Source organism: Apteryx rowi, unplaced genomic scaffold (genome assembly GCF_003343035.1).
Source record: "Apteryx rowi isolate R43461 unplaced genomic scaffold, aptRow1 scaffold_760, whole genome shotgun sequence".
NCBI classification, from domain to species: domain Eukaryota; kingdom Metazoa; phylum Chordata; class Aves; order Apterygiformes; family Apterygidae; genus Apteryx; species Apteryx rowi.
Window position 1 is genome coordinate 121235 of NW_020451050.1, and position 25059 is coordinate 146293.

Consider the following 25059-nt stretch of genomic DNA (forward strand, 5'->3'; position numbering starts at 1 on the left):
TCCTCCCCTGATGTATGTAGGTAACCCTTTCCCAGTCACTGCATGCATCTTCACTGTGCAGAGACCAGGGATAAAGGGAGGTTTTAGCTCTATAGTGCCTTCCTTTTGATTCCCGTATTTCCTGCACCCAAAGACTTGGTGGTATCTGTAAATGAGTCTTATAGGTGTCTATCTTGGAATAAGAGCAATTCTAATTCTGTGATGTGGTATGTAACTTGGTAGCCTCAGCTGTGCAGACCCGACGGAAAACCAGCCAACTGTATACCAAATAGCAGTACAATGGAAACGATCTGGAGATCTGGACGCAATATGTTGCTGAACAGACTCTGCTACAATAGCTGTTCCTTCATATACACCGCTTTGCACCCAAAAACTGCTTTCTCCTGGCATGAAGAAATGCAGTCAATGACTATTCACCTGATTATTCTTTTTGTATACTGTTCCTAACGAGGTTTCGAACTGTTACCAGTTTCTATCCCACAGCTTTGGAAGCCTTGTACTGCAGCGCAATCTGAAGAAGCTTTAAATGAGGCTCGCAATTAGCCATCATTTAGCAAGAAATACCAAACATGGGAATGGAAGTAACAAAAGGATGACTTGGACCAGCTTCCTGTTGTGTTCCGCTTGAATATCAAATACAATCAGTGCACCTTTTTTCAGCGTTTCATGTTCTTGACTTGTGTTCTGGAAGATGCCTAAGCTTGCAACTTGATATGGCTGATGCAGAGTCTTCCAGGTTTGGATCACTCTGCAATTAAAACAATAGTTGATATATGATTTTTGTACTCACTGAAAATGCTGCTGATGTTAGTTAATAACCTTTCCTTCCCTGTGGCTTTCAGACATGCGTACTATTTGGTGGATGGAGGTACAGGATGTTTTCCTTTACCAAGATTCTCTTTAGACCTTTCCTTTTCTAGGTATGAGTTAATGTGCAGAGGGATTTGAAATTACTCAYGCTTGAAAAGAATAAATGATATGTGCAGACTATGCCAGTAGTGTGCTTTTTCTCTCTGAAACACATTGGTGGTGGGTTTTCCGTTTTGTTTTAGCAAAGCCTTGGGACAATTGGGGTTGTGCTTCTCCCCCCCTGCCCATGTCTCAACATAGAGTGTCTTAATGTATTTGAAAGCATTTCCAAGGAATCGTTGTTGGGCAGAAGTGTTTTGTTTTCCTTTTCTTTCTTTTTTCTCTTTTTTTTTTTCTTTCTTCTTTCCTTCTTGAAAATAAAGGTGGCAAGCAGTGTAAATCCACTGCAGTATTCAGCAGCTGCTGCTGTGGCTGTTGTCAAAGAAATAGTGCACATTTGGTTCAAACATGCTGGTAATCCTTGGGCCTGACATGTGGCAAATTGCTCTAAAATGATGATGGCAGTATGTTACCAATTCAAAGAAAGCTTAAAGCCCTTATGCCCCTCTTGTGCCACCCCCGCRATACCCTGAAATGATGTACCAGCAGAAGGCATGTAATTACTGCAGTTGTTAAAGGGAATTCATCCTCTTATAATCGGATGTCTAGAAAAAGAACATCAGAACAGAAAATTTCCTCGAAGATTGGGATGTTCTTATATGATTAAAGATGTTCCACCCGACTTTCATTTGAGCGAAGAACAATTGTCTCCTACAAGATGCAAACCTGATTAGATATGTAGTAATCTGAACAGTACGTTACAAACAGATGTTCCTTCACATTTTTTTGGTGTTTTTTATAAATATGCATCTGAACATTCTTTGCAGCAGTTCAGATTGAGATGATGGTATGAAATCAACATGATGGAATACTTCACTTTTGAAATCTATTTGACCAGCGCATTAAGAAGTCATTAAGCATGGAATTTTCTCTTTGGGGCATTAAATTTCTATCTTTAGGGCTTTTAGTATTTATTTATTCACTACTTTAGGAGTGAAAGATGTTGAATTGTAGTTAGAAGAGAGATTACTGTTATGGGCCTAGAATTAACAGCTAAACAAATGACTGAACTTGCAGGATATTTTTTGTTTTGTTGCTTTGGTTTTGACACTGTTCCCCTGGAATCTTTCCCTGCCACTGGGAGTCAATGAAGATGCAGCAGATGGGCACATACGCAGAACGAGTTTCTTGCATCTGGTCAGACCATGTCAGACTGGAGTGTGTGCAAGAGCAGTATCTTAGACTAAAGTGTGCTTGGAGCAGACGGATCGGTTTCTTAACAACGTGTCAACACAAACTGAGGAATGAAGTAAGATGCTTCCTTTTTCCCAAAACGTACAAATGTGGAAGCAGTAAAGTCACCACTCTTAAAATGCTTCAAAAATAAAAGCACATTCTTCAAAAGTGCATAGCAAGAGAAGTTGCAGCTACCAGCGTCATCTGGCATGTGCTCCTTGATTTACTGTTGACGCTGTGCAAGTGCGCTCATACGCACTCCCACACATGGTGATGCTGAAGTTTTAATAATATCGAGCTGTTGCTGTAGCCTGTGAGCTCCTACTCATCGAAAATGTGTTGTCTATTTGGTGATTTTGTTCCTCTACAAAATACAGGAACTCAGTTGTTTATCACAGCAGGAAATTTAATATTCATGCTTATTGGGAAGAGTTGGAGATAAAGAGAAACCTTAGGGATAGAGAGCTAGGAGTTCAAAACAGCCTTTTCAGAGATGATTTGTATTGAAATGAGGGGTTTGAAGCTAATAGGCCATTAATTGCCTAACGCTGAGATGATCTTAGGCTTGGAAGAGTGGATACGCTCACAAAATCTGAACGACTTCAGAATGGAGACATTAAAGAAAGTGTTCTCCCAAGCAAGTGGATATATTTTTACAAATACATGTATTCATGCTTTCTTTTACTGCATGCTTCTCTGTTCTTAAGATGTTTCAAAAATGGTATATGCTGTAGTCGGTGTGTAAAGCTTTTGGCTGCTACTGTTAGTGGAACTAGAGGCCGCAAAAGTGGTTAGTGCCAAGACAGGTTGCTGTGTAGAAAATGCTGTAAAAGTTAATAAATACTTCAGGTCTTAAATATTCCTGCCAGCTGTTTAAGCATTGTTCACATCTCTGCATCTGTCCATGAGAAATGTGCTCAGCATCTGCCTGAGGAAGAGACTAGAGGTCCAAGTAGAAAGCTTCTCCAAATAAAACAAGTACTTAACACATGATGAGATGGCTGTGCTGCACTTATTATGGAAGGCAAGTCTCCAGAAAGTAAAGTTCCTGAATGGATTGTTCCTGTTTTCATCCCTGTTCTTCTAGAGATTGTAGCTATTGTATTCAAGAAGCAAATTTAGGATGCTAATGCAATTTTTTTAAAAAAAAATAGATTCTCTAAACTCCAGATCATTGTTTCCCAAATCCTTTTGCTGGATGTTGCTGTCAGCAAAAGTGATAACAATAGGTGTCTCTGTTGACAGTAGCCAGACATTGAAGTGACTTGTGTGCTGGTAGTAATAAGTTTAATGTTGTTGAGAAAACTGTTTTTAAGTGTCTCGTCTTGCATTGTCAAGTCCCGTCTGTTTAATGTATTTTCTGTCTGGAGAGGTCTACTGCTGAGAAGTAAATATTGTGTGGTTTAAATTACTTGTTCAGCAAGTCCGTGGCTGTTTGTGTAGTTTGTTCTGTCTTGCTGGTGTCATTTGCAGTTTGTTTTCTGGCCAGCGTGACTGTGGCAGTAATTAATGAATAATGTTTAAATCCTTCTGGTAAGCCATAGGCATTAGATAAAACTGTGGTTCAGTTCTTGTATTGCAAAAAGACTTCTGTCTTCAGCAAGTAGAAATTAGGTGTAGACATGCAAACACTGCATGTGAGTGTAAATTCACATGGATACTGACATGCATAGGAAGGTTTTTCCTCCTAAACATAAGTGTAGTTAACATCTAACCCAGAGAGATTTTCTTTTCATCTAATTGCATTTATGTTAACATTACAGTGTTCCAGCAAATACTGGTAAGGACAGGATTTGGAAGACTTCGGGTTATATAGTGCAATGTGAAGGCTGTACCTTTGGGAAATCTAAAGTAAGCAGCCAAATAATCCAGACTGTAATTTATTGGCAAACCAAATATGTAGTATTTAAAATTAGAATAGATAAGAAGCAATCTGACACCAAAAGCAAACAAGAAACAGCTCAAAGCCTTAATCACCTGATGTTTTTAGTCATTTCAGTCATCTTGTTTTTGAGCCCATATGTGAAATACCTTATTTGTGAATTTGTATTTTAATTTTGGGTGTATTGCAAAAGGGCAAAATGGCTACTGAATGAAGAAATCGGCTATTAATCCTTTTTTTTAAAAAGGAATCTTGTAAAACTTAATAGTCTAGTCTATGCTTAATCGTAGAAAGAGAAGAGTTGACTTGGCCTGGAAATTGTGTGCTTATTTCCTCGTGAAAGAAGAAACTGTTAATAAAGACCATAAAAATGATTGATATATTATTTGAGAGAAGTAGACAGTCATGAACTTGATTCTGGTTGAAGTTCTTCTTTTCTTTGATCCTATGAGCACATTTAGTTGACTGAAATTACAGTGATGGTTTAACAAAGCTGTAAATGGAAGGTGTTACTTTTGGTTAGGTGGGAACTTTGAGAATCTAGTCCAGTGCTGTGGATTGAGTTTGTTAATAATCACTTTAACAAGGAACATCCCCTTTCCCCGGGATTGTGTCAGGTACTGCATATGTAGTAAGTTTGGGCTAGGTGCTCCCAACGTAACATGTTTGTGTTGCACAGTTACTCATTAGTTTAGGCTATGAAGTGGGATACGTGGATGGTCATAGCCAGGTATAAGTGAACTCGAGATGGCCGTTAGCCAAGCCTAAGCTGGTTATCGGCCAGAGTCTTCGCTGGCCCACCCACAAATATGGCTTCTCTAGTGAGAAGTGAACTTCGTTGAGATGAAGTTGCCTTTGTGCACTACAGGAGAACTTATTTGGATCACCAGCAAAAAAATGTTAAGTGTGTTGATGGAGCCACGTGCTACACCGGCACCAAGAGTTAAATAGACTCCAAATTGCATATGGCTTTATAAATTAGAATCAGTATTTAGGACTGAACCTGGAAGCTGCTGATGGAACAGAGGTCTAACATACTGTCACAATGAATTAAATGGAGAAGAGATCCTTGAGCTTAGACATGACTTTTTCATACCAATAAAACAGGAGAGATTGTCGCAGGCGCATGTTAGACTTCTTCATTTTTGTTGTTTTTTTTGGTGAGTGAATTTACTTAAGTAAAGCTTTGCATGTATTTTGACAGTTGGGGAAAAAAGGAAAGCTGCCCCCCCCCCCCCCAAGAATGCAGGATCTTAAAGTGGCTGTTTGCCTTGGTGTATACCCTTTCTGTTTAAAAAGGATTTTTATTTTTTTTTTTTAGAATAGGCAATGAAGTTATACTGAAAGATACCTACTGATGTTTTTGTGGGAGTAATATGAAAGCAAGATCCTCTAGTACTGTCAGTATCTTCTGCTTGTGACTGGTACCTGCTGCTGCTGGTGCAAGAGCACGTCGTACATTAAGATTGAAAATCATGTTTGTGAAACTGAAATTTCTGGAACTTTTTTTCTTTAGTTGGCTGTGTTTCTGTAACTTTATCCATAAAAAGAGAGGGTTTGCCTGGTATGTGCAGATTAGGTTAGTCTCTGCAGTAGAAAGTGACAGATGAAGTGGAGAAGGTCTCATAAATACAGCTGTGTGATTATAATCCTTCTGAGTGGTTGCTGACTTGAACATGGTAGTTACTGCTGCTTGTGTGCTGCTTCTGCAAACCCAGTCTTGCCTCAGTGCCTGTCAGCTTCTTGTTCAGTTCTCTGCATTGCTGTGTGTCATGTGATGGTTTAATCCCTGTGCAAGAACATGAAAAAGTAGCATACGTTATCCTCATTTGATTTGCCAAGAACAGCCTTTGAACTGGGTATCTTCCCTCCAGTTGAAAATGTTGCCAACACATCTTCTACGTTTATCTTGGAACTGACTCTTGAAGAGGGTATGATCCCATTTGAGTGTTCAGAGGGCATTAAAATGTATGGGATTCTGTTTTTAATAAAACACTATGAAAATGGTAGTTGGAAAGATCAGTGTTTTTCCACTATGTGGTAACAGAATGTAGCATCAAAAATAGCTTTTATTAGGATAAATTTCTTTTTTTTCGTGGTTCGAATGGAGAACTTCCCATGTTCTACAAAGCACTCTGGGAAGAGCATTGAGGCAGCATATACTGTATTTTCAGTCAATAAGATTTTTTTCATTAGTTGTCATAGGTATTTTGAAGGATGAATGTGCATGCATGAAGCAGTTCTGTCAGCGTAATGTTTTCTGTGTGTCTGCATGTTAAGGTAGCACTACTACAGCCTGCCTGTGGCTATAGACTCTTAAATTTGGCCACATTTGAAGGTAAGATGTCATAGCAGTCCTCTCTGTTACACTCACCTGTGCCTTGGTTAGGGGTGGCTTCCTCCTGTATGGCGATGTACATAGCATGGCCTACAGAATAATACTACCCAGCCCTTTGGGATACAGCTCCATTCAGAGAATTGGAAGTACTTCACACATGACAAAAATATTGTTAAATGTAGTTCATTGTGGAGGAAAGTATGGCCAAAGGAGTAGGAAGCTGTGGGTGCTCACCCAGAGGGTCAGTAGCAGCCCTGAGAGTACGTAAAGGTCTGTCAGAGCACAGGCTGTGTCTTGATGTCGCTTGATGTTGCTCTAAAATAATGCACATTAAAAAGCATCATTTGGGCTATGTTCTAGTTTATGGACCTTGGAAGTATTGCGACTGCCTTGTGAAATATTAACCCGTGAAGGAGCGAGAGGAAGGTTCTCTCTCCTCTGCAAACTTAGAAATGAATTCAAGTACAAAAATATTTGTTCTTGGATACTAAGCCAGCATCCTGTACCTTATGGTAAAGCTGTTGCATAAGATTAAGGGATTAGCACACTGAGCAGCAAGCATGTAGAAACATTAAAGCCCAAAGTCAGCTGCAGTACAAATATGTAGGCAGATGAACCGGGGAGCAGCAGTAGGGAAGAGGGATACATGTCAAGGAACGCATGCGGTGTTGTTGCTGCGTTTGTCATTGCTTAATTAAAAGCAGGCACACAAGCTGCCTGACTGCAGTAGCTTGTTCAGTAAGAATGTGGTTTTGCCATTGTTCTAATCCCCATCTGAAGGCTGATAGATAATATTCGGACTAGAGTGATTATAATATAGCCTCACTTAGGTACATCATAGAAAGTTTCGGTCCTTGCTCCGTGTGTACAAAGAGGTGAATTCCGTCCCTTGCCAATTAGCACTAATTGTCATGGTTGTTACTAGTGTTACACGTTAGGTTAAACATTCTTAAAGCCATCTTGCTGCCCTATGACTTATGTCCTAGAGAAAAGGACATCTCAAGAGCAAATATGTTTTCCAGAGCTGAAACCAAGTGTTTCTATTTTTGTGCTACTCTTTCTCTTCAAATAGAACTCTAAAATTCAATTATGCTGGTGAAAATCTCTCTAYAGTAGTGTGGCTCCAACAGATACTGAATAAAGAGAAGCTAGTATAAAATAAATGTAATGAATGCCATGCTAATGGCAGTATGCAGGCTTATCTGATCCGCGTGCTGTTGTGTTAGTAAAGAAAACAGATGGCAAAGTTTTTACTGCTCCTAGTATTTTTAAGCCAACCATTGCATGGCAGAGTCATGAATGAATTGTTTGCTTAGCTCTAGTTGTCAAATAGTAAATGTCAGGGATGAGGATGTCAGAGCAAAATGAACAGATGGATTTCCTCCCTTAGAGAAGCTGAGCTGATGGATCCTAATTGCAAACAAACAAGAAAACACTTCTCTCAAACTTAAAAACACCACACACCCTTCTTCACTTCCCGCCCCTCCAGTTTCTACACTGGAAGTTAGAAGGGACTAAATGTGGAGCTTCAGTGCCACAGGAAGAGAAAACATTTATTAGGCACGAGTTTGAAACATCAAGGCAAGTATATTTAAAAAAAAAAAAAAAAAAAAAGGTCCTGTGAAGGTCGCCCATGTTGCTCTCAGTGTGAACTCTGCTGCCATTATTCACGGGCAAGACCCTAATGGAGAGGGACCATTTCTGCTGAAACTGAAGGTGAGCACTTTGGAAGACCTCTTCACACGCGCAAATGGCAGTAACCATCAAACTTAATTGTCAGTGGGGTTTAGGAGGGCAAATAACAGTCATACTAGTGGTAAGGGGAGAGTGTTTAAAATGAGAGTGTGACCGTTTCCATCAAATTGCATTAGCTGATTACCTTGCTATGTCCATATGGATTTCTGCGTCCGTTTCTCTTTTTGAATGCCTCAGCATGTGCTAGTGAGACAAAAAAAGAAATGGTTGTGCTTGTTGCCAAGCTCTCCGAGTCCTGATTGTTCAGTTGATGTAAGGAGCTGGTGGCCTGTAGATGAGAGACAGAGAGATGCTGAGCTCCTGCTGCAGTCTTCCCTGCAGCTGGGATGTGAAGCTTACTCCTTCTTACACAGGCCCCAGTTTTCACAGATCTCCTAGGAGCCTAATGATCTTGGAGGCATTGGGCAGAATTGTCTGGTGTCATCGGGATGGGGAACTAAAAGCTAGGGTGTCATGCACTCTTGTTTCCCTTTTGAAACCACACTGAGTATGTTAGTATTGCCGTATGGTTCTGACTGCCCGGTACGCGCCTTCGTACAGTGGGTCGATCATCTAGAACCTCYTCAAAGGCAGCCTTAAGGCATTGCTTGAGAGCTTGTGATTGTCAGCAGGTCACACGTGCTTCCTGGTATACAGAAACTGCACAGCAGACTTCTTGGTAGGACAGTAATGTTAGGCTGTCTCAGATTGGTTGTGGGTGTGAAGTGGTCCCCAAGACCTGAAGTGATTTGTCTGAAATTGCTGAATTGTGTCGGGTTGGTTTGTTTTCACTTGTGCTGGCAGATAGTTTTCATGATGAGAACAATACATTTGTTAGAGCACAGTATCAGAACTTAACTATTTCAAGAAATAGGTAGCTTGTTTAAAACAAAACAAAAATCGGTCCTCCATGCACACTCCTGTTCTCCTGGGCAGGAGCTGCTGGGTAACTAGAGTATTAGAAAAGCTGTCTCTTCAGAACACCTGTGTTCATTGGTGTCCTCCTCCCTGCCCCAAAAATGTTAGTATTGTATTTCTAGAGGTTCTGTACTTGACAATGTAAGGTCTGACTACTAATCCCTTTTATTGGTGTTATTTTAAACATTAAATGTGCTTTTAGCTCATTCCTCTCAGGAACTACAGAACATATGTTTGCATTGATTCCTTGTATGTGTGGGTATGGAGTATGGGAAGTAAGTGTTGATTTCTAAGAGTGTATTTCAAGTTTTGTTCTACATTTTCTTTGGACCTGCAGGTTCCCCCGGAAAACAAATGGAAAACTCGGCCAGCAATCGAGAAAATAACTTAGGCACCCCTACCAAGGCTGGAAAACTGAGCCATGCTTTTAGAGATCCACGGCCAGGGAGGAAAACTGCAGAGGGACAAGTGAAAGGTGGCGATGAGTCAGAGAGTGATTTTGAATCTGATCCTCCTTCTCCCAGGAGCAGTGAGGAAGAAGAGCAGGAGGATGAGGAAGTCTTGCAAGGTGAGAACGGAGACTTCAATGATGACGATACGGAGCCAGAGAACTTAGGCCACCGACCTCTTCTCATGGACTCTGAGGAAGAGGTGGAAGAGGAGGAGGAAGAGAAGCAAAGTTCTGACTCGGACTCGGATCGTACCAAGCGAAAATCTGTGGAAGGGCTCTCCAGCAGTAGATTTAGAGAGGGCATTGGCAGCAGTGAAATTGAAGAACCCAACCTAATGCTCGCTTCCCTGTCTGAAGTGCCAAGTACTGTAATCAAGGTGAGCTCTGGCCAAGAATTTGATGTGTTTGGGGCTGTGCCCTTTTTTGCTCTTCAGCCTCAGCCACAAGCAAGAGAGAAGAGTGACAAAGATGTCTCTCCTCAGACTGCTTTTCCTGGCCTGAACCAAGAGCTGGATGACTTTGATGTTTTCACAAAAGCCCCATTCAGCAAAAAGGTGGCTCAGCAAGATGGCCAGGTGGTAGGAGCTGAGACTCAAATCTCACCTGCCTCTCCACGGGGTGTAGATATTTTTGGCTGCACCCCATTTCAGCCTCCCCTTCTCCCAAAGACCGGTGGGAGTAAAGAGGACCTGTTTGGGCTCATCCCTTTTGAAGAGATCGCAGGGAGTCAGCAGCAGCAAAAGGTAAAACAACAGCGTAACCTGCAGAAGCTTTCCTCCCGCCAAAGGCGCATGAAACAGGAAGTGTCTAAGAACAACGGGAAGCGCCACCACGGCACCCCGACCACCGCAAAGAAGGCCTTGAAACCAAGCTACCGCACCCCTGAGAGAGCCCGCAGGCACAAGAAAGCGGGCCGCAGAGACTCGCAGAGCAGCAATGAGTTCCTGACCATCTCAGACTCGAAAGAGAACATAAGTGTTGCTTTAACTGACAGCAAAGATCGAACCAACCCTCTGCAGACGGACGAGAGTCTGCTGGATCCTTTTGGAGCCAAACCCTTCCACCCTCCAGACTTGATGCGACATCCCCAGCATCAAGGATTTGGTGACAACCGTGGGGATCATGGTACAGTAGTAGTGGCTGGTAGACCTAGGCAGAGCTCCTTGCATGGGGCCATTCACAGTGGTGATGGGCTAAAAACAGATGACTTTGGTGCAGTACCCTTCACAGAACTGGTTGTGCAGAGTGCCCAGACCCAGCAGCAACAGGCGTTAGAGTTGGATCCCTTTGGAGCAGCTCCTTTTCCTTCCAAGCAGTAAATGCTTCCAGTGGGGGTTCCCCTACCCCCCCATCTCTCCAGGTTACTTAATAGAGGTTTTAACTAGTGGAATAACTTATCTGGTTGAATTGACAGGGAACCTGGTTGTACAGTTTACTCAAGTTAAAGAGGGTGTGGCCAGCTTGCACCGCAAAATACAGAATCATGGCATATTTTGTTGTTCATCTGGAGAAAAACAAAGACAGGAGCATCATGTTGATATGACAGGTACTTCCCAGGACATAAGAGAAATCTGATATGAATCATTGTCTGTCACTGACTTTGTGGCCCTGGAACATTTTGTCATTCTGCACTTCTGCTTTGCCTTCTCAGTCCTATGTGATGAGCGGAGATGGAGGGCAGGGGATAGGCAGAAGTTGCATGAAAAAGGTTTTTCGTACATACAAGTGGGCTAAAGGAATTGGAATGGGTTCTTTGTCTCAGTCGCAATAGATGGAAGAACCTAAATGTACTAATATCCAGATTAATCTGCTGGAAATTGTCGAGTCTTCGCTTCCTAGATGAAAGCTGTCTTTATTAATCATGAAATAAAGAAGCCAAGTCCTCCAAAGGGACAGTGGCCCAGAATTCCAGAGCACAGCTATGGCTTGGGACCTGGTAGACATCTATGCAGCTGCAGAGATGAAAGGCGGATTATTTTTTTTTTGTGTGCCTAAATGTTCAATTTCGTTATTATTTTTTTACAGTAAGTGCCATTAATGTAAAATAGCAAACTGGAAGTCTAGAGTTAAAACTAAAGATGCAGAGAATATAATGGTTTGCGAGATGAAAAGCCTGAATGTAGGAAAGGAAACCAGCAGGGATGCAGCCAGTRTTTGCAGCACTTTGAAGACTACTCAGTACGCTGGGGAAGAGAGGCTGGTTTCCCTGAATAAAACATCTGGCACAGATGGATTGTTTCAGATTACTTGTACAGTTGACTGTGAAATGCAACCGTCAATTTTATTTGACTATGAATTGGGATTTGTGTCTGAAAAATACCTTTTCTTTTCCTCTTGGATTTTTATTGCAAAGAAAATGTGTATTCTTTCAAAACTTRTGGTTTCTTAAAACAATAATAATTTTATGAAATGATTGTAACCTAATGTTCTTTTAAGTTGTGATGAATCTATTATTGTACTTAAGTCTATTTTATAGAAAGTTTTGCTAAATGCACTGAGCTTTGAAGAAACTTCACTCTGAAACCGGAGTGGTTTCAGAACAGAAGGGGTAAGCAGCAGGTAGCTTGCAGATGCTGATCGCTACTGTACCATTAAACTGCATTTCACACCGCGAAGCCTTACAGGCAGGACGCTTGTCCTGCTGCARAGTACCTCTGAGACATTAGGTGCGTGAGACATGGCTAAAAACTTGGGAGCATGCAGTGCCAGTAGATAGATGATGGGCAAGTGATGTAATGAGACTTGCTGAAAGCAAGATTTAGTTACTTTGTTATAAAAGCACGAGCTACCTGTAGGCGGGCCAGCCTCTCCATTGCCTCGCAACTTGTGTCAAGCCATTTATACCTACTGTGGAGTGAGTATGAATCAGAACAGTCCAATTAGTCTACATTTTTTCAATGGCAATCCTGTGGAAGGAGTGGAAGGAACTACTTCCTCTGCTTATCCCACCTTGATATCCTGCTCTACTGAATGCTGATGAACAGATAGGTGAATGTTTATATATGGAGACAGTAAGTGTCCGTGGTTTTCCCTTCTCTCCTCCCCCCATTCTACCATAGGTTAAGTGAAATGTTTAGGGTGGTACATTTTTCTTTTTTCCAAGTCTACTAAAAAAAAAAAAAAAGTTGAGCTGGTTACACAGTCACCCAGAGATATGCTGTGGCAATGGGGGGGTGGGGGGTGGGTTCTTTAAAAATATTTATAGAAAAAACATGTTAAACATGTTTTTTTTTTTTAAAAAAAAGACTTCTTCCTTTGGTGGTTTTGTTCAGTTGGTTTGAAAAAATGCTGCCTCAGATATATTTTGAGTTTTTCTCCTAATCCTAGATTTTGAAAGTAACACATACATAGCTGTGCACCCTCATTGATTTTTTTTTTCTTTTGTTCTGACAGGGTGAAATGGAAATATTAGAGCTCTACTTGCTTAAGTTGGCCTTTTGCAGGGTTAGAAGTTAARCTTTTAAGAGTATGTGAGTAGAAATGTTTCAACTCTATTTGCACATGAGTTTCTTAGGCTTTATTACTACTGTTCTCACCTGGTTTTTGTGCCAAAGGCTGTAAGAAGCGCACGCCAAGTTTGTAGCATTTTATGATACTCAGGTTAACTGTGATTTATACTTTCCTGTGCGTGCTTGTTAGCTGCCTTCGTACAGTTTCCTTCTGAAATTTTACTTACCTGCCTAATGAGTTGTTGGAACAAAATTTTGCAGAAAAGTGGGACAGTTGGGTGGAAACCAAATGAGACTAAAATGGACAATTGACCCAGAGTCTTAAAAGTGGCTGGTAAGTCTTCACTGACRCTCTGCAGCCGTTGCTTTCCCTGGAGTAAAAGGAACTGAAGGGTTTGCGCGGCCATTTAGTGTGGGAGGCGTGGGTTTAGCAGCATGTATGAGGAGTGGGTCTCRACTCCTCTGTCTGAAAGGAGAAGAGGTTTGCTGTTAAAACCTGAAGAAAGGTTGCGCATCAACGGTGGTTTAGGACCAAGACTTACCGTGGTCCTAAATCTTCAGGTAAATTAAGAATAGAAGGAATGACATTGTTGTCTGTTTACCCTGAGACTTCAGGCTGAGGAGCATTACAGGTTTTTCTGGTGTGTAGTTTTTTGGCAGGGGGTTCTTAAGTGGTTTTACTGCAGTACAGGTGAGGTTAGATTATACACAGCAACTAATAGAGGAAATAAAAGCAAACCGTAGAGCCAAGTTAGCCTAGAACTGGCATCATGCCTCTGGCTGCTTATTAGTTATGGCCAATGATATTTGCTTCCTAATGGCCTTAATAAACTTTGCCCTATGTATTCTCGTTAGGAAGCAGGTTTTTGCATAAACTTTTTTGGTTTTAGAGTTAGAAATATTTTATCCTGTTTTTGTGACTGAAGAGAGATGAGCATGCCTCACTAGGGTAACTTTGCATGGTAGATTTGGTTTGCAGCTTGGGTTTGATTTCAGCTAAGATGTACTGTTAAACAGAGACAAAATGTGGTATTGTAGGGGAACGTGATATCCTTTTGCCTGTATTCGGGGTGTGTGTGTGTGTGTGTGTGTGTGTTCACTTTCCACCCTAACTGAAATACTGGAAAGATCTTGCTGCATTAGAGGCGTACCATACTGCCTGTGAAGACAACACTGGCAAGGTAAGGAACTGACATATCTCTTCCAGCAGAGAATATCCATTGATTTAGGGCTTTTCTCTTAGTATTAAAGGACAGAACCGCAGACCTCTCGGAATCAGCTGCCTAAGAGATTCTGTCAGAAGGTACTAAGCCTTAATGGTTGAGATCATTAAAAGAAAGAAAGAAAGTCGTCTTTCTTTGCCAACTGTCAAAATAATAGCTTTGAGATGTGCGTGATTTCTTCTGCTGACCTGCGTAATGGGGGACCCGTGAATACCAGCTTTCATGGAAATACCTTTTAATCATTCTGGGTGTYCCAATTAGTAAAACAAAGTATCTACTGTGAAAATAAGTTGATATATTTACTACTGTGAGAAAAAGAGTTTATCTGGAGATTTTTATACTATATGGTGTATTTTTATATATAAAAGTTATATATAAAATATACACATGCTCGCACACATGATGTATCTCTTGGAGTTACTGTGTTTATAGTAACATCGCAGCCACAATCATTTTCATGTGACTGAAAGAGTGAATATAAAAGAAAGCAGCGAAAGGAGCAAGAGGGAAAAGTGCAAAGGGTGACTGCTCGGTTACATTTTTGCTGTGCTTCTTTTAAAAGGAAGATCAAGGAAGTTGTGTGTATAGCTAAGTTTGTGACTAAGGCATCACTTAATACTAAAAAGCATAAAAACTATTTTAAAACTGCTGGCATACAGCTTTTAAGTGCACTTTCCTGAACTACACTTCCATGTCTTGTTAGACTTCAAGTTTCTAAAGCTTTTTTGTGTACCACTAAATAGAGAACTTTAACTTTTTATGTGAAATTGATGTAAGTCATAAAATACGTGCAGTTGTTAAATAAACAAACATGATACAGTGACTTTGCAGATCTTCTTAAACATTGCATTATTTAGTCTTCACACTTAGGCTTCAGTTTCTTCACTATAAGCAATGCTTTTTCTGCTTGATGCTTTCTGCAGCTGTAGATTCCTGTCCCTGCTTTTTTTTGTTTTCAGATGCTTATATTTGCTGTCCAATCATCATTTTTGTTCAAGCAGTTAAAATGCTATTGACTGTGTATTTTTAATTCCTTGGACTCAGTATTACTCCTTAAAGCCTTCCAGCAGAAAAGTTCTGAAGGTGTGTGCTTGTTGTTGTTGTTKTTTTTTTCTCCCCCCAAAAAAAGGGGGGGAGTAATCGAAGCTTTGTCCTTTTTTCTCAATAGCCTAAATTTTAGGTAGAGTTTCTAATGCTAACTCCATGGACTGAGTTCTGCCCCTTACCCTTCTAGATATAATTTGTTTTAGGGGGTTCTTTGTGGTGTTTTTCTTTCTTTTTTTGAGGCTGCTTGTACTGATTTCACTCTTAAGCCTAAGAACAAAAACTGTGATGAAGATGAATAGTGGCAGCAGGACCCAGTTATTAAACAGCAGCAAACATTCTGGTTGTTCTGTCTTCTGCCTATTGCCCATTTCATTCTAACTTGGTTACAAACAAATCCACAAATACAGTTTAATTGGAGGCTGTGCTTGATACAGCTTGAGCTAAAGTGGCTCTTAAGTTCTCCCTTTTAAACAGCTAGTTTCACCTTGCCAGCTGAAGTTTTCCGTATGCACAGTCCTCTCGCTTTAAAGACTTGGGCAAGTTTGAGAGGAAGCTGACTTGTGGGAATCCTGAGCGTCATCGGTGTAAAAGTCTTTTGGGAGCGCTAGCTGCGCACTTGATCCAAGTGCGAGAAGGTGCCCTTGCCATGAAGCCAAGGGTGCAAACTGATTCCTGCTGGCTGCTGCCACTGGGTGTAGCTGCAGGTCGGGTGTATTGAGAGTGGCAGGATGTGGGCAAGGTTGTTGCTTTCAAATATTGGCATGTATTTTGGCTTCTCATCACTGTTTTTAGGATGCAATTGGATTACTTCTGCTAGGGCAAAAGTACCTTTACCAAGTTGAGATGAGAAGAGTACTATGTTTTCAGTTGATGCAGAGGAAATGGACCTTTCTTTTTTGTTTAAGCGATAACAGCAGAAATGACCCAAGCTCTTAGGGTACAAACAAGACATTATTTATACTGGGAAACAATCTAGATAAAAAGGTGGTAACAAAATTGAGTTAATCAGCAGATGCACATGTCTAACAGACCCTGGAGATGCTCTTTCAAAAAGAACATCATGCAATAAATATCAATAGACTAGTGCAATTACAACACCTGCCCTGCCCATCTAGACTGTGTTCTTGATAATTCAAGAAAGTCTCCTTATTTCTTTCAAACGCTGGGGAGTTGCCAGGGGTTCTGTGGCTGAGCATTTCACGTATTTCACTTAACTAACATGAAACTCTTGAGCATAGTATTAAAAACAAGAATGATGTTACCCCAAGTACACATCCAATGAACCAAAATTTATTTACAGGTTCAATATTTACATAATCAGTGTCATGCAGCTTGATAAATTTTATCAGGGTCATAAAAATGTATGACTTGGCAATCAGTTTCCTTATCCAGTGAAAACTGCTACAGTAGTTAGAGTTTACATAAAAAAAAAAAAGCAAACTATAAAATCAGTATGCTCTCAAGACACAATCACGCATTGTTCAAATATTGTTTACATATCACTGGAAACAGGCTTTTTAACTTGCAGGTTCCTTGTCAGGCTTCAGTAGTAGTCATTAGGGCACTTGAAACTTGCTTGGCTGTCAAGTTTAAAAAAAATAAAAAAAATTCAATGTTCACATGAAAAAGCTGAAAGGTCTGGGAGTTAAATTCTAAATGCCAAGTCAGTTCTTGCCATTAATTGTTTCTGGAGCTGAGAAAAACACTACACTGATSAACTTCATCTACAGTTAGCATTATCCTCTCATAACAAACGCCAGCAGACCAGTACAGGAGTTAGTGCCCTGCATTTTCCATCTCAGATGAACGTTCAAATGCTTTACAGTGAAGTTTGTATCACTATATCCTGGACAACATCTCCTGGGTCATAGGGCCACCAAGAGGGCCAGGGGCCTGGAGTACATCCCCTACAAGAAAAGTCTGAGGCAGCTGGACCTATTTAGCCAGGAGAGGAGGTGGTGGTTTYGGGGGACCTAGTAGCAGCCTGCTCTGCATGGAGAGGCATGGCCAGAAGATGGAAGACAGCGGGTGCAAGCTGAAGCAGGGGCAGTACTGACACGCAAGAAGGGCGGTCTACCATGAGGCCAGCCAAACATTGGGACCGGCCTCAAAGAGGCTGTGCAGTCGTCTTTCTCAGAAGTTTTCTAAGGTCTGATGGAAGAGAGGCCTGAGCAACCGAGTTTGAACTTGGTGCTGGCCCAGCTGAGCAGGAGGCTGGACTAGCGGCCCACCGTGGTCCCTTTCCCCTGAACGATGCTGTGATGGTCCTGCTGCACTAGCAGGGCTCGCTGGGCCTGAAGGGAGAAATGCCCTATGCTATGACTCCTGGTAAGCAAAAACCCATTCAGGGAAGACATCCTCTCTGAGAGGACAAAGGCAACAGCAGAGGATAGGCAAGGCTGATTGATAGGTTTTCTTGTGCGTTATGCAGCTTTTAGTATTGTTGCCCAAGGTTTTCCTAGCCCAATGCTACGCAATGTCATCTCTTCCTTGGCCTTATGTGGTAAGACAACTTATTTAAAATGGCAAAAGGCTACTATCAGTATGTCTTAGGCTGACTGTTGTCAGATTATCACACAGTCAGAATGAAGGTATTTGTACATTTCTAAGGCCCCACTGCTGCAGATACCATATGGATTTCTAGTGACGTCAGCTGTACCACCTTATGATAATCCCAGAACAGAAGGTTTCTGCCTGTAGCCATAGCAGAAAGTTAGAGGTTCACCTGCTTTCTGACACTATTGGTGCTGATGCAATCATGTCTTTCAACTGTTCTGGTTCCAGATTATAACTGTTTTGGATTAACAGCATCTTGATGCATGCAGAGGAAAACACTGACTAATGCTGACTAACACTTGATCACGCCATGCAGCAGCTTTTGCTACTACTGCTCAACTGAACTGTAAACACAGGCAGCTGTTGTACAGAAGCCACTTAAATTGTTTCTAACCCAAAAATATGAAGAATTCCAATCCAGTTTGGAAAACTGGCACCCACCAAGCTGAATTATGCTGAGTTACAGCTATCTAAAAACCTGTATGTTTCAAGACTCCTTAGCGTTCATATTACAAGGCATGGTTTAACTACAGTTTTGAAAACCCAAGGCAACTTTTACTGTGGGAAAACTTATGGCAATACATCTTTTTTCAGTAAGAAAGTGCTGAAAGTACAGCATAATACATGATATATTAAAAGCCCCAGTTCAGTGATTTGAATTCACAGCAGTATCACTTAATCAATTAGGGTGTATTATTTATACCTGTAAAAGGAGAGAGAAAAAAATTAACTTGTTTAAAAAAAACCTCTTTGCAGCTGTCTGCTGATTGCAAGAGTGCACAGAACTTGAACTGCTGCTACCCTCCGAATATTTCAGAACAGTATTTTTACAAGCACATAAGGGATCTAGTTGTTTGAAAAAGTTGTTGAAGTAATGACATGGTCCATAGTGGGGGGAGCTACTTTGAAGATTTGTAACACAGAAAGCTATGGTGAATGATATCTGCTGACATCTGCCAAAAACAAGGAAAAAAGCTTTTCTAGGAAAGTACAAGACTCCACTGAATTCCATTTTACACATGACTGTACTGATGTTTAAGCATAAGCACATCACTCAGACAATGACTCTGAAAGATACAGCACACTGTACTGATGTGATTTAGATGCAAGACCAGGTCCAACCGTTTATCATAGTGCTAAAAGAATGCTGTTAGGAGCTTGTTCCTTCATTCTGCACTTGAACAAAAACCTGCAAATCACTGAACCGGTATAAGGGTCTGTTAGCTCATCAAGAGTACTTACTTCTGTCGTTCATGTTTACCATCAGGAAAGGAATGCAGTGATGCATATACTTGCTCATATGGCCCACCTTTCCATCACCCACTCTGGGAAGACCTGTTTTGTACTTCACTGCAGAACAGGAATGATTGACAAGGAAGTTTATCCAAGACCTGGGCAATGTTTTCTTCCAAGCTCCTGATAGCGTATGTCCCAGCAAGTGCGGAAACGCGTGAGAAATTGGAGAGGAACCGCCTCAGTGCGTAACTTCACAGTTCAGCTTCTAGATAAGGTCCAGACCCTCATAATCATAAATTTCATTGCAGTAAGATGTCTCTGAAAGATAGGGGAGAGACAGGTTTTGTCACTTAATATCTACAGGAAATACATCATCTCTTCCTTGATTTCCAAAAAAACCTCAGATAAATGCCTAATAAGCTAAAAACTGGCAAAAAAGCTTAAGTAAAGGCTTTGCAGGAACAAAAGAACTGGTCATTGCTACAGACTTAAAAGGGTGAAACAGCAGTATAGTTTAGTGGAAGGCTTGGTCTCGAGCTGACTACTTTTTTTTTTTATTCACACAGAAGCATTACACCTGTCACCATTTTCTCCAGAGGCACTAAAAAGATTAGGAAGATTGTGACATATGATGTGTTAAAAACGAGATGATTTAATCCTATACATGTTGGAACTTCACCTTCCCACGAGTATGAAAACTGCTATACCTTCATTCACAAGTCCATGCTGTACTCAGGACAGGGCTTGCTGTGTCTATATTGCATGATATAAACTGTAGATTGATGCCACCAATACAACATCACTACTGCAAGGATATGCCATACTTGGTGACTAGATCCGAGGTAGTTCAATTGTCCTGTTGGAAAAAAAAGGGAAAGAGGTGAGTTAAATTCAGCAGTAACTCATGCAATGCGATTAGCTATCACTCAGAAGCTCAACTCCACACTCAGCTTGTTTTTTCACAACCGTTTTCAGAAATTCTGTCTAACTTCTGATTCATCTATACACAACGTTTTACTCTATACGAGAATATTGAACGTAGAACATATTCAACCTATGATCTCATTAAAGTTCAGGACTCACAGCAAGGATTGTGACACTGTAGGAAGCTTAACTGCAGGAAAGAACACCCTGAAGAGAATTTTGTACCTGGGAAGTATCGTTCTGGAACTTTGGAAATATAGAAGAGAAAAGCTACTGCAGCGATGAAGTACATCACCACCACACGTGGAGCAAACTCCTGCAAAAGGTAAAGAATGAATGAAAAGAATCATTGTCTACAAACAAAGGCATGACAAAACCGAATTTGACTTCACTACTTATATTAACTGTGGAACAGAATCTGATTGTTGACATTATGCAAAAAGGCCAGGCTAACTGAGGATAACAACTTCATCTCAAAAGCTCATTTAGTAGTTTGGATCACAGGGATGACTGGAGGGGTGGGAGAGGAAGAAACTGCCAAAATAGCTCACACAATCAAGGTTTCCCAGCCGGTAACTTAGAAGCCATGACCACGTTTTATATTATGTACCAGATTTTAAAGCATCAAGCTGGTGATTGGAAAGCACTCCATTGGTATAGGTTGCTTTTGTTAGTTTTCCTTAACAGGGAGTTTTGTTGCCAAAAACGGAGTAGTTTTCACAGGAACACAGTGAGTAATGCATCTACCATTCTGCTACAGCAGGACAAACTAAACTGGAAAAGAGCTGCTCATCTGTTTTTTTACAAGCCCAGTGTTAAGTGCCTTGTCTAAAGACTACACGTACTCATAAATCTCCTCCTCCAGCAGGAGCTCCAGATCAGGCTAAGTCATCACCCTAGATAACAGTTCTCATGAAGGGCCAGTCTAAGAATTTGCACAGTTAGTGCTTACTGGGGAAAGTACAGGTGGTTTTTGGCATAATTACATCCCTGGGTAATTACAATGATCCCTGGGTTTCTCATCTTGAGGCACAACTTCACCCTCTAGCTCTGCTGTGCTTCCTGTTTTTCAGAGCTGAGTAACCTTTAGCCATAATTTTAAGTAGCATAACAAGAACAGGAAAACAGTCTGGTAACTTCACAGTGATGTTAAGTGAGGGTTGTTTAAAAGTCAGAGCGCTGCGTACGCAAATATTGATTTTTTTTTTTTAATTTTTATTCCCCCCCCCCCCCCGCAAGCTGTGGGAACAGAAGAGGGAGCAAAGGATCATTTCATCACAGTCGTCTTGCTCCCCTCTCTTCTCTGAAGGTATGGAGGCGGACAGCCCGGGGCGGTTGTGCAGCCTGACAGACTGCTTCCTGCTCCTCAGCTGCGGTGAGCTAGGGTTGCATCAGCCTAGGCAGGCTGCTCTGCCCCACAGGCACATACATACATGCATGTGTATATGTACACATACACAGACATGTTTSTCCCGTTTTTTTTCTTTCTTTCTTTGTAAATTAGTCAAACATTTTATCTATTCAACCTGTCTACTGACTCTCAATAAATCTGAGTGTTTGCATTTAGATAATACCACCCAAAGAAATCCTCTGTTTAAAGAAATTCTTAATTACCACTATTTCCCCCTCACTTCCAAAAGGGTGAAGGGAAAATAAGAGAGCTCAGGGAAGACAAAGTGAAAAACAAAAGGTAATCTTATTTGTTGAAGGGTTTTTTTTGTTTTTTTTTTTACCTGTACAATAGATGCACCAATCCCTCCGTTGAGCCAAACCCAGTGGATTGTAGGAATAATTCCATATCCAGACACTGAGCAAAAGATGATGGAGCGCAGCCTGTGCCACTGTTGCGTGAGGTAACTGGGATGAATCTGAGCAAAAAATACTGCCAAGATCATTGCCAGCACAGTGATTAAATATACCTGACGCCAGTACTGAGAAAAAAAGAAACGAAAGCAAATTGATGGGTTTTCTCTCATCGTGTGTAAAGGTAAGCTTTTGGTAGAAAGATCAGGTTACTAAATGCAATGATGTGTCAGTTTGCTTGTCACTTCTGTGAGCACAAATGAGAGGGGTTGAATGAATGGACTCCTATTAATCAATTGACAGGGGAAACGAACCCTATGGCTCGGGTATGCCTTCTGTTAGAAAACTATTTATTTCGAGCACCGCCTTAATTAAAACGCGTTTTAAATACACCTCTGCGTAAGCTGTGCAGTTCAACTACCACATGGCTACTTCAGATAGTCTACCCTGCCTATCAGGAAGCTGCCAAGTTACAAACAGGGATATAACTTAGGACTGAAGGGAACTATTTTTATTTGTCCTCTATTAGGTGAAGAGAAAATAAGCTTCTTCCAACCCCATGTAAGCTACTTCGTAGGAAGTGATGTTTAAAATACTTGTGATTGGGACACATCCCATAATCAACCTCATGCGTTTGACAAAAGGTAAACCCCATAAAGTTTACACTGCCTTCATATAAATCTACACATTTTCTTGAAACTGAGGTGATTGACAGCTTAAAAATGAAAACCTGAATTTACCCATCACTTGAGCAAGTACAGCTGTGCTGACATCTGAATGAAACTATTTGTTCCCACTGCCTTCCTCCTGCCTATGCAATGAACCCCTTTCCTAAGGCATGTGAACCATGACAATGAGATCACAGGTACTAAATGTCATATGAAGGAGTGTTTTAAACTTACGTTGTTACAATAAAATGCATAAAACACGCCTGATACATAGCAGCCCAGGATACCAATGGAAATTCCTGCATAATCTAATGCCATCCATCGTCGGCTGGTTTTCTCTGAGCGATGACAACAAAAAAGATGATATCCTACTGAGCAAAGCATACAGACCTACACAAATATTCAAACAAAGATGCATTAATTTTTTGAAAACTGAGAGGGATTACAGCAAGCTCGGACTCTAAAGCTTTCAGCATAAAACTAACTTGTTACATGTTCGGCAGTGTTACTTGGTGTCACACAATTATGATTCCTGTCAGTAATCAACTGAAACTAACATAAGCTCCTCTGGCAGACTGGAGGAGAAACAGAAATCTTTGCATGACTTGGTAATCACAAGCTGCACAGCGAAGAAAACTAGGCTATTGAGGCCAAGGGCATAAGGCTGAGAAAGGAGCCAGCAACTATGGAGTAGGGGTATGCAAAAGCTACATCTGCCTAAGTACAGTGGGTTGATGAATGCGGCATGGCCCACCTACTGCAGGTGGAAACCAATGCCTAAATCGAGCCTGAGTGCCCAGAACCAGTGTTGTTCCACAGAGGGAGCACAGAAAAAATGAACCTCCTAAGCTCCTCCAATACACGGGCCACTTATTTTGCTACTGAGCAGGCATCAGATTTTTTCCCTGAGACATTTGTTTTGTGTTACCCTGCATCTCACAACAGGAGTGGAGAAAACAAGACAAAAGTACTGCCCCAGCCATTAAGGAAACCTACCAGCTTCTAGTTATACAAAGGCTTTTTGTGTTCCTGATGGAATATGGACAGTGTTCCTTAGAGTCATTCTATCAGAACTCTTGCTGCTGGCCTTGCATGCTTGTTTTAGGGATTGTATATTTTACAAGAGCTTCAGCAGTAAAGTGATGATACATTTTAAGTTTTTGGTGCTGAGAAGAGAACAGATTTGAGACAGACATGCTCTTGCTCATAGCAGGTAAAAGATGTTTTCTTTCTGTACTTAGGCCAAATCCTTGCCATTGCCAACAGAATGAAACGTACAACAGTCGTCTTGTTTAACTTGCCTAAGTCTGTTGCTGAAGTAAGGCTATGTTACGCAGGCTCTCTTGTACAAAGTCATCTGACTTGCTTTAAAAGAGGGTCTGCAGAGTAAGGTGGGGGTTTTTTTTTTTTTTTTTGAGAACTGAATGAAAGGAATTAAGGCCTTCGGTATCAAGGCAGTATCTAATGAGTACAGGAAAAAAAAAATTAATCTGTTTTTACTACAGAAAATGGATTACCACTATCGTACCTTTTCCTGTCCTATATTTATTTTGCCAATAATGTATTGGCTCAGGGTTTGTTTCAGACTTAAGTTCTCTGGAGCAGGAACAAGATTCTTCTGCTATGCAGCATAGGAGCAAGAATGTCTTGTAAAGCATGCACTCTTTAAGGAACTACAGTTTTCTGTGACAAATGTTTCTATGTAAGAGGCATCTACTAAAAATGAGAAGGACAACTGCTTTCAGCAGGAAGTTGCTTACAGCCACTTAAGGTACTGCACGATCGGATTCTGTAAGGAATAACCAGAATAACTTCTGGAAAGCRAAAGCAATGTCAGCACCATGCTGGCATGCTACAGCTACCTCTTCTATCCTACAAACTTGGGAACACGAAGGTTAAAGCAAGAGCAGTAGTACAACTGTAGAATTGCATCATGCTGTAGTTGCCAGTCACCTTCCCCTTGGTGTCCCTTTTCAGCAGCAATAGATGCTGTCTGTGTCATGTAGGACAATACTGAAGTCAGACCTTCCCCCTCTGCAGTAAGCCTTAGATAACCTCTCCTTTAAAGCACGCTTCCCCCTTGCCTGACTCCAGTCGCCCTTGCTCTTTCTCAGCTTCAGCCAAGTGCTACCCTCCCACTCCTCGGGGCCTAATACACGTGGAAGGGGAGTCGGGGGCCTTTAACCCCTTCCTGCTCAAAGACAGTCGTTCCTCCCCCCCCCCCCCCCCCGGGGGGCCAGCGGGCGGCCTTACCTGGAAGCAGAAGAGGCAGACGGAGCAGATGACGAAGTCCTCGCGGGAGGCGCCGGCCGCCGGCAGCACCGCCGTCAGGTCGTAGATGCCGAGCGTGAAGAAGAGGACGAAGCCGAGCAGGTGGCTCCAGATGTTGACGGTCTCGTTGGAGAGGATGAAGAGGCTGCGAGAGGGGAGACACGAGGGGCGGTGAGCCGGGGCCGGGCGGTGCGGCGCGGCGCCAGCGGGGGCCGGGGGGCGCCCTCACCTCTTGAGGCAGAGGCGGGAGGGCAAGTAGGCGCGGTAGCCGTCCGTGATGTAGGGGTTGTCCTTGAGGAAGACGGGGATCTGCTCGTAGGTGTAGAGGCGGATGCCGCGGGGCACCAGCACGGGCCAGTACTGGTAGCTGCCCAGCTCGATGTAGTGCGCGCTCCGCAGCAGCTTCTGGTGCAT

At 41.7% G+C, this 25059-nt stretch overlaps 2 protein-coding genes across 7 annotated transcripts in view; one reads left to right on the top strand and one right to left on the bottom strand.

The window, feature by feature from the left end:
- Positions 1 to 14963, top strand: part of BMP2K (BMP2 inducible kinase) — a 46667-nt gene extending 31704 nt beyond the window's left edge. For all 4 annotated transcript variants that reach the window (XM_026088291.1, XM_026088292.1, XM_026088293.1 and 1 more), the window contains one exon: positions 9355 to 14963. In XM_026088291.1, coding sequence (XP_025944076.1) covers positions 9355 to 10787 — 1433 coding nt within the window. In that variant the 3' untranslated portion in view covers positions 10788 to 14963. The remainder of the gene's footprint in view (positions 1 to 9354) is intronic.
- A 1492-nt stretch (positions 14964 to 16455) lies between these two features.
- On the bottom strand, positions 16456 to 25059 carry PAQR3 (progestin and adipoQ receptor family member 3). 3 transcript variants are annotated; one of them, XR_003257129.1, is made up of 8 exons: positions 24875 to 25059; positions 24628 to 24790; positions 22609 to 22764; positions 21637 to 21834; positions 20129 to 20219; positions 19687 to 19835; positions 18986 to 19297; positions 16456 to 16767 (listed from the first exon to the last, which is right to left on the bottom strand). XR_003257129.1 is itself a non-coding variant. In XM_026088295.1 (7 exons), exons 1-6 carry the CDS (start codon positions 25057 to 25059, stop codon positions 19693 to 19695), a joined length of 936 nt encoding a protein of 311 aa, XP_025944080.1. In that variant the 3' UTR covers positions 16456 to 19297; positions 19687 to 19692. The 3 variants fall into 3 exon arrangements, 1 of the variants encoding a protein (XP_025944080.1); XR_003257128.1 differs by having other exon boundaries at positions 16456 to 18446; XM_026088295.1 differs by having other exon boundaries at positions 16456 to 19297.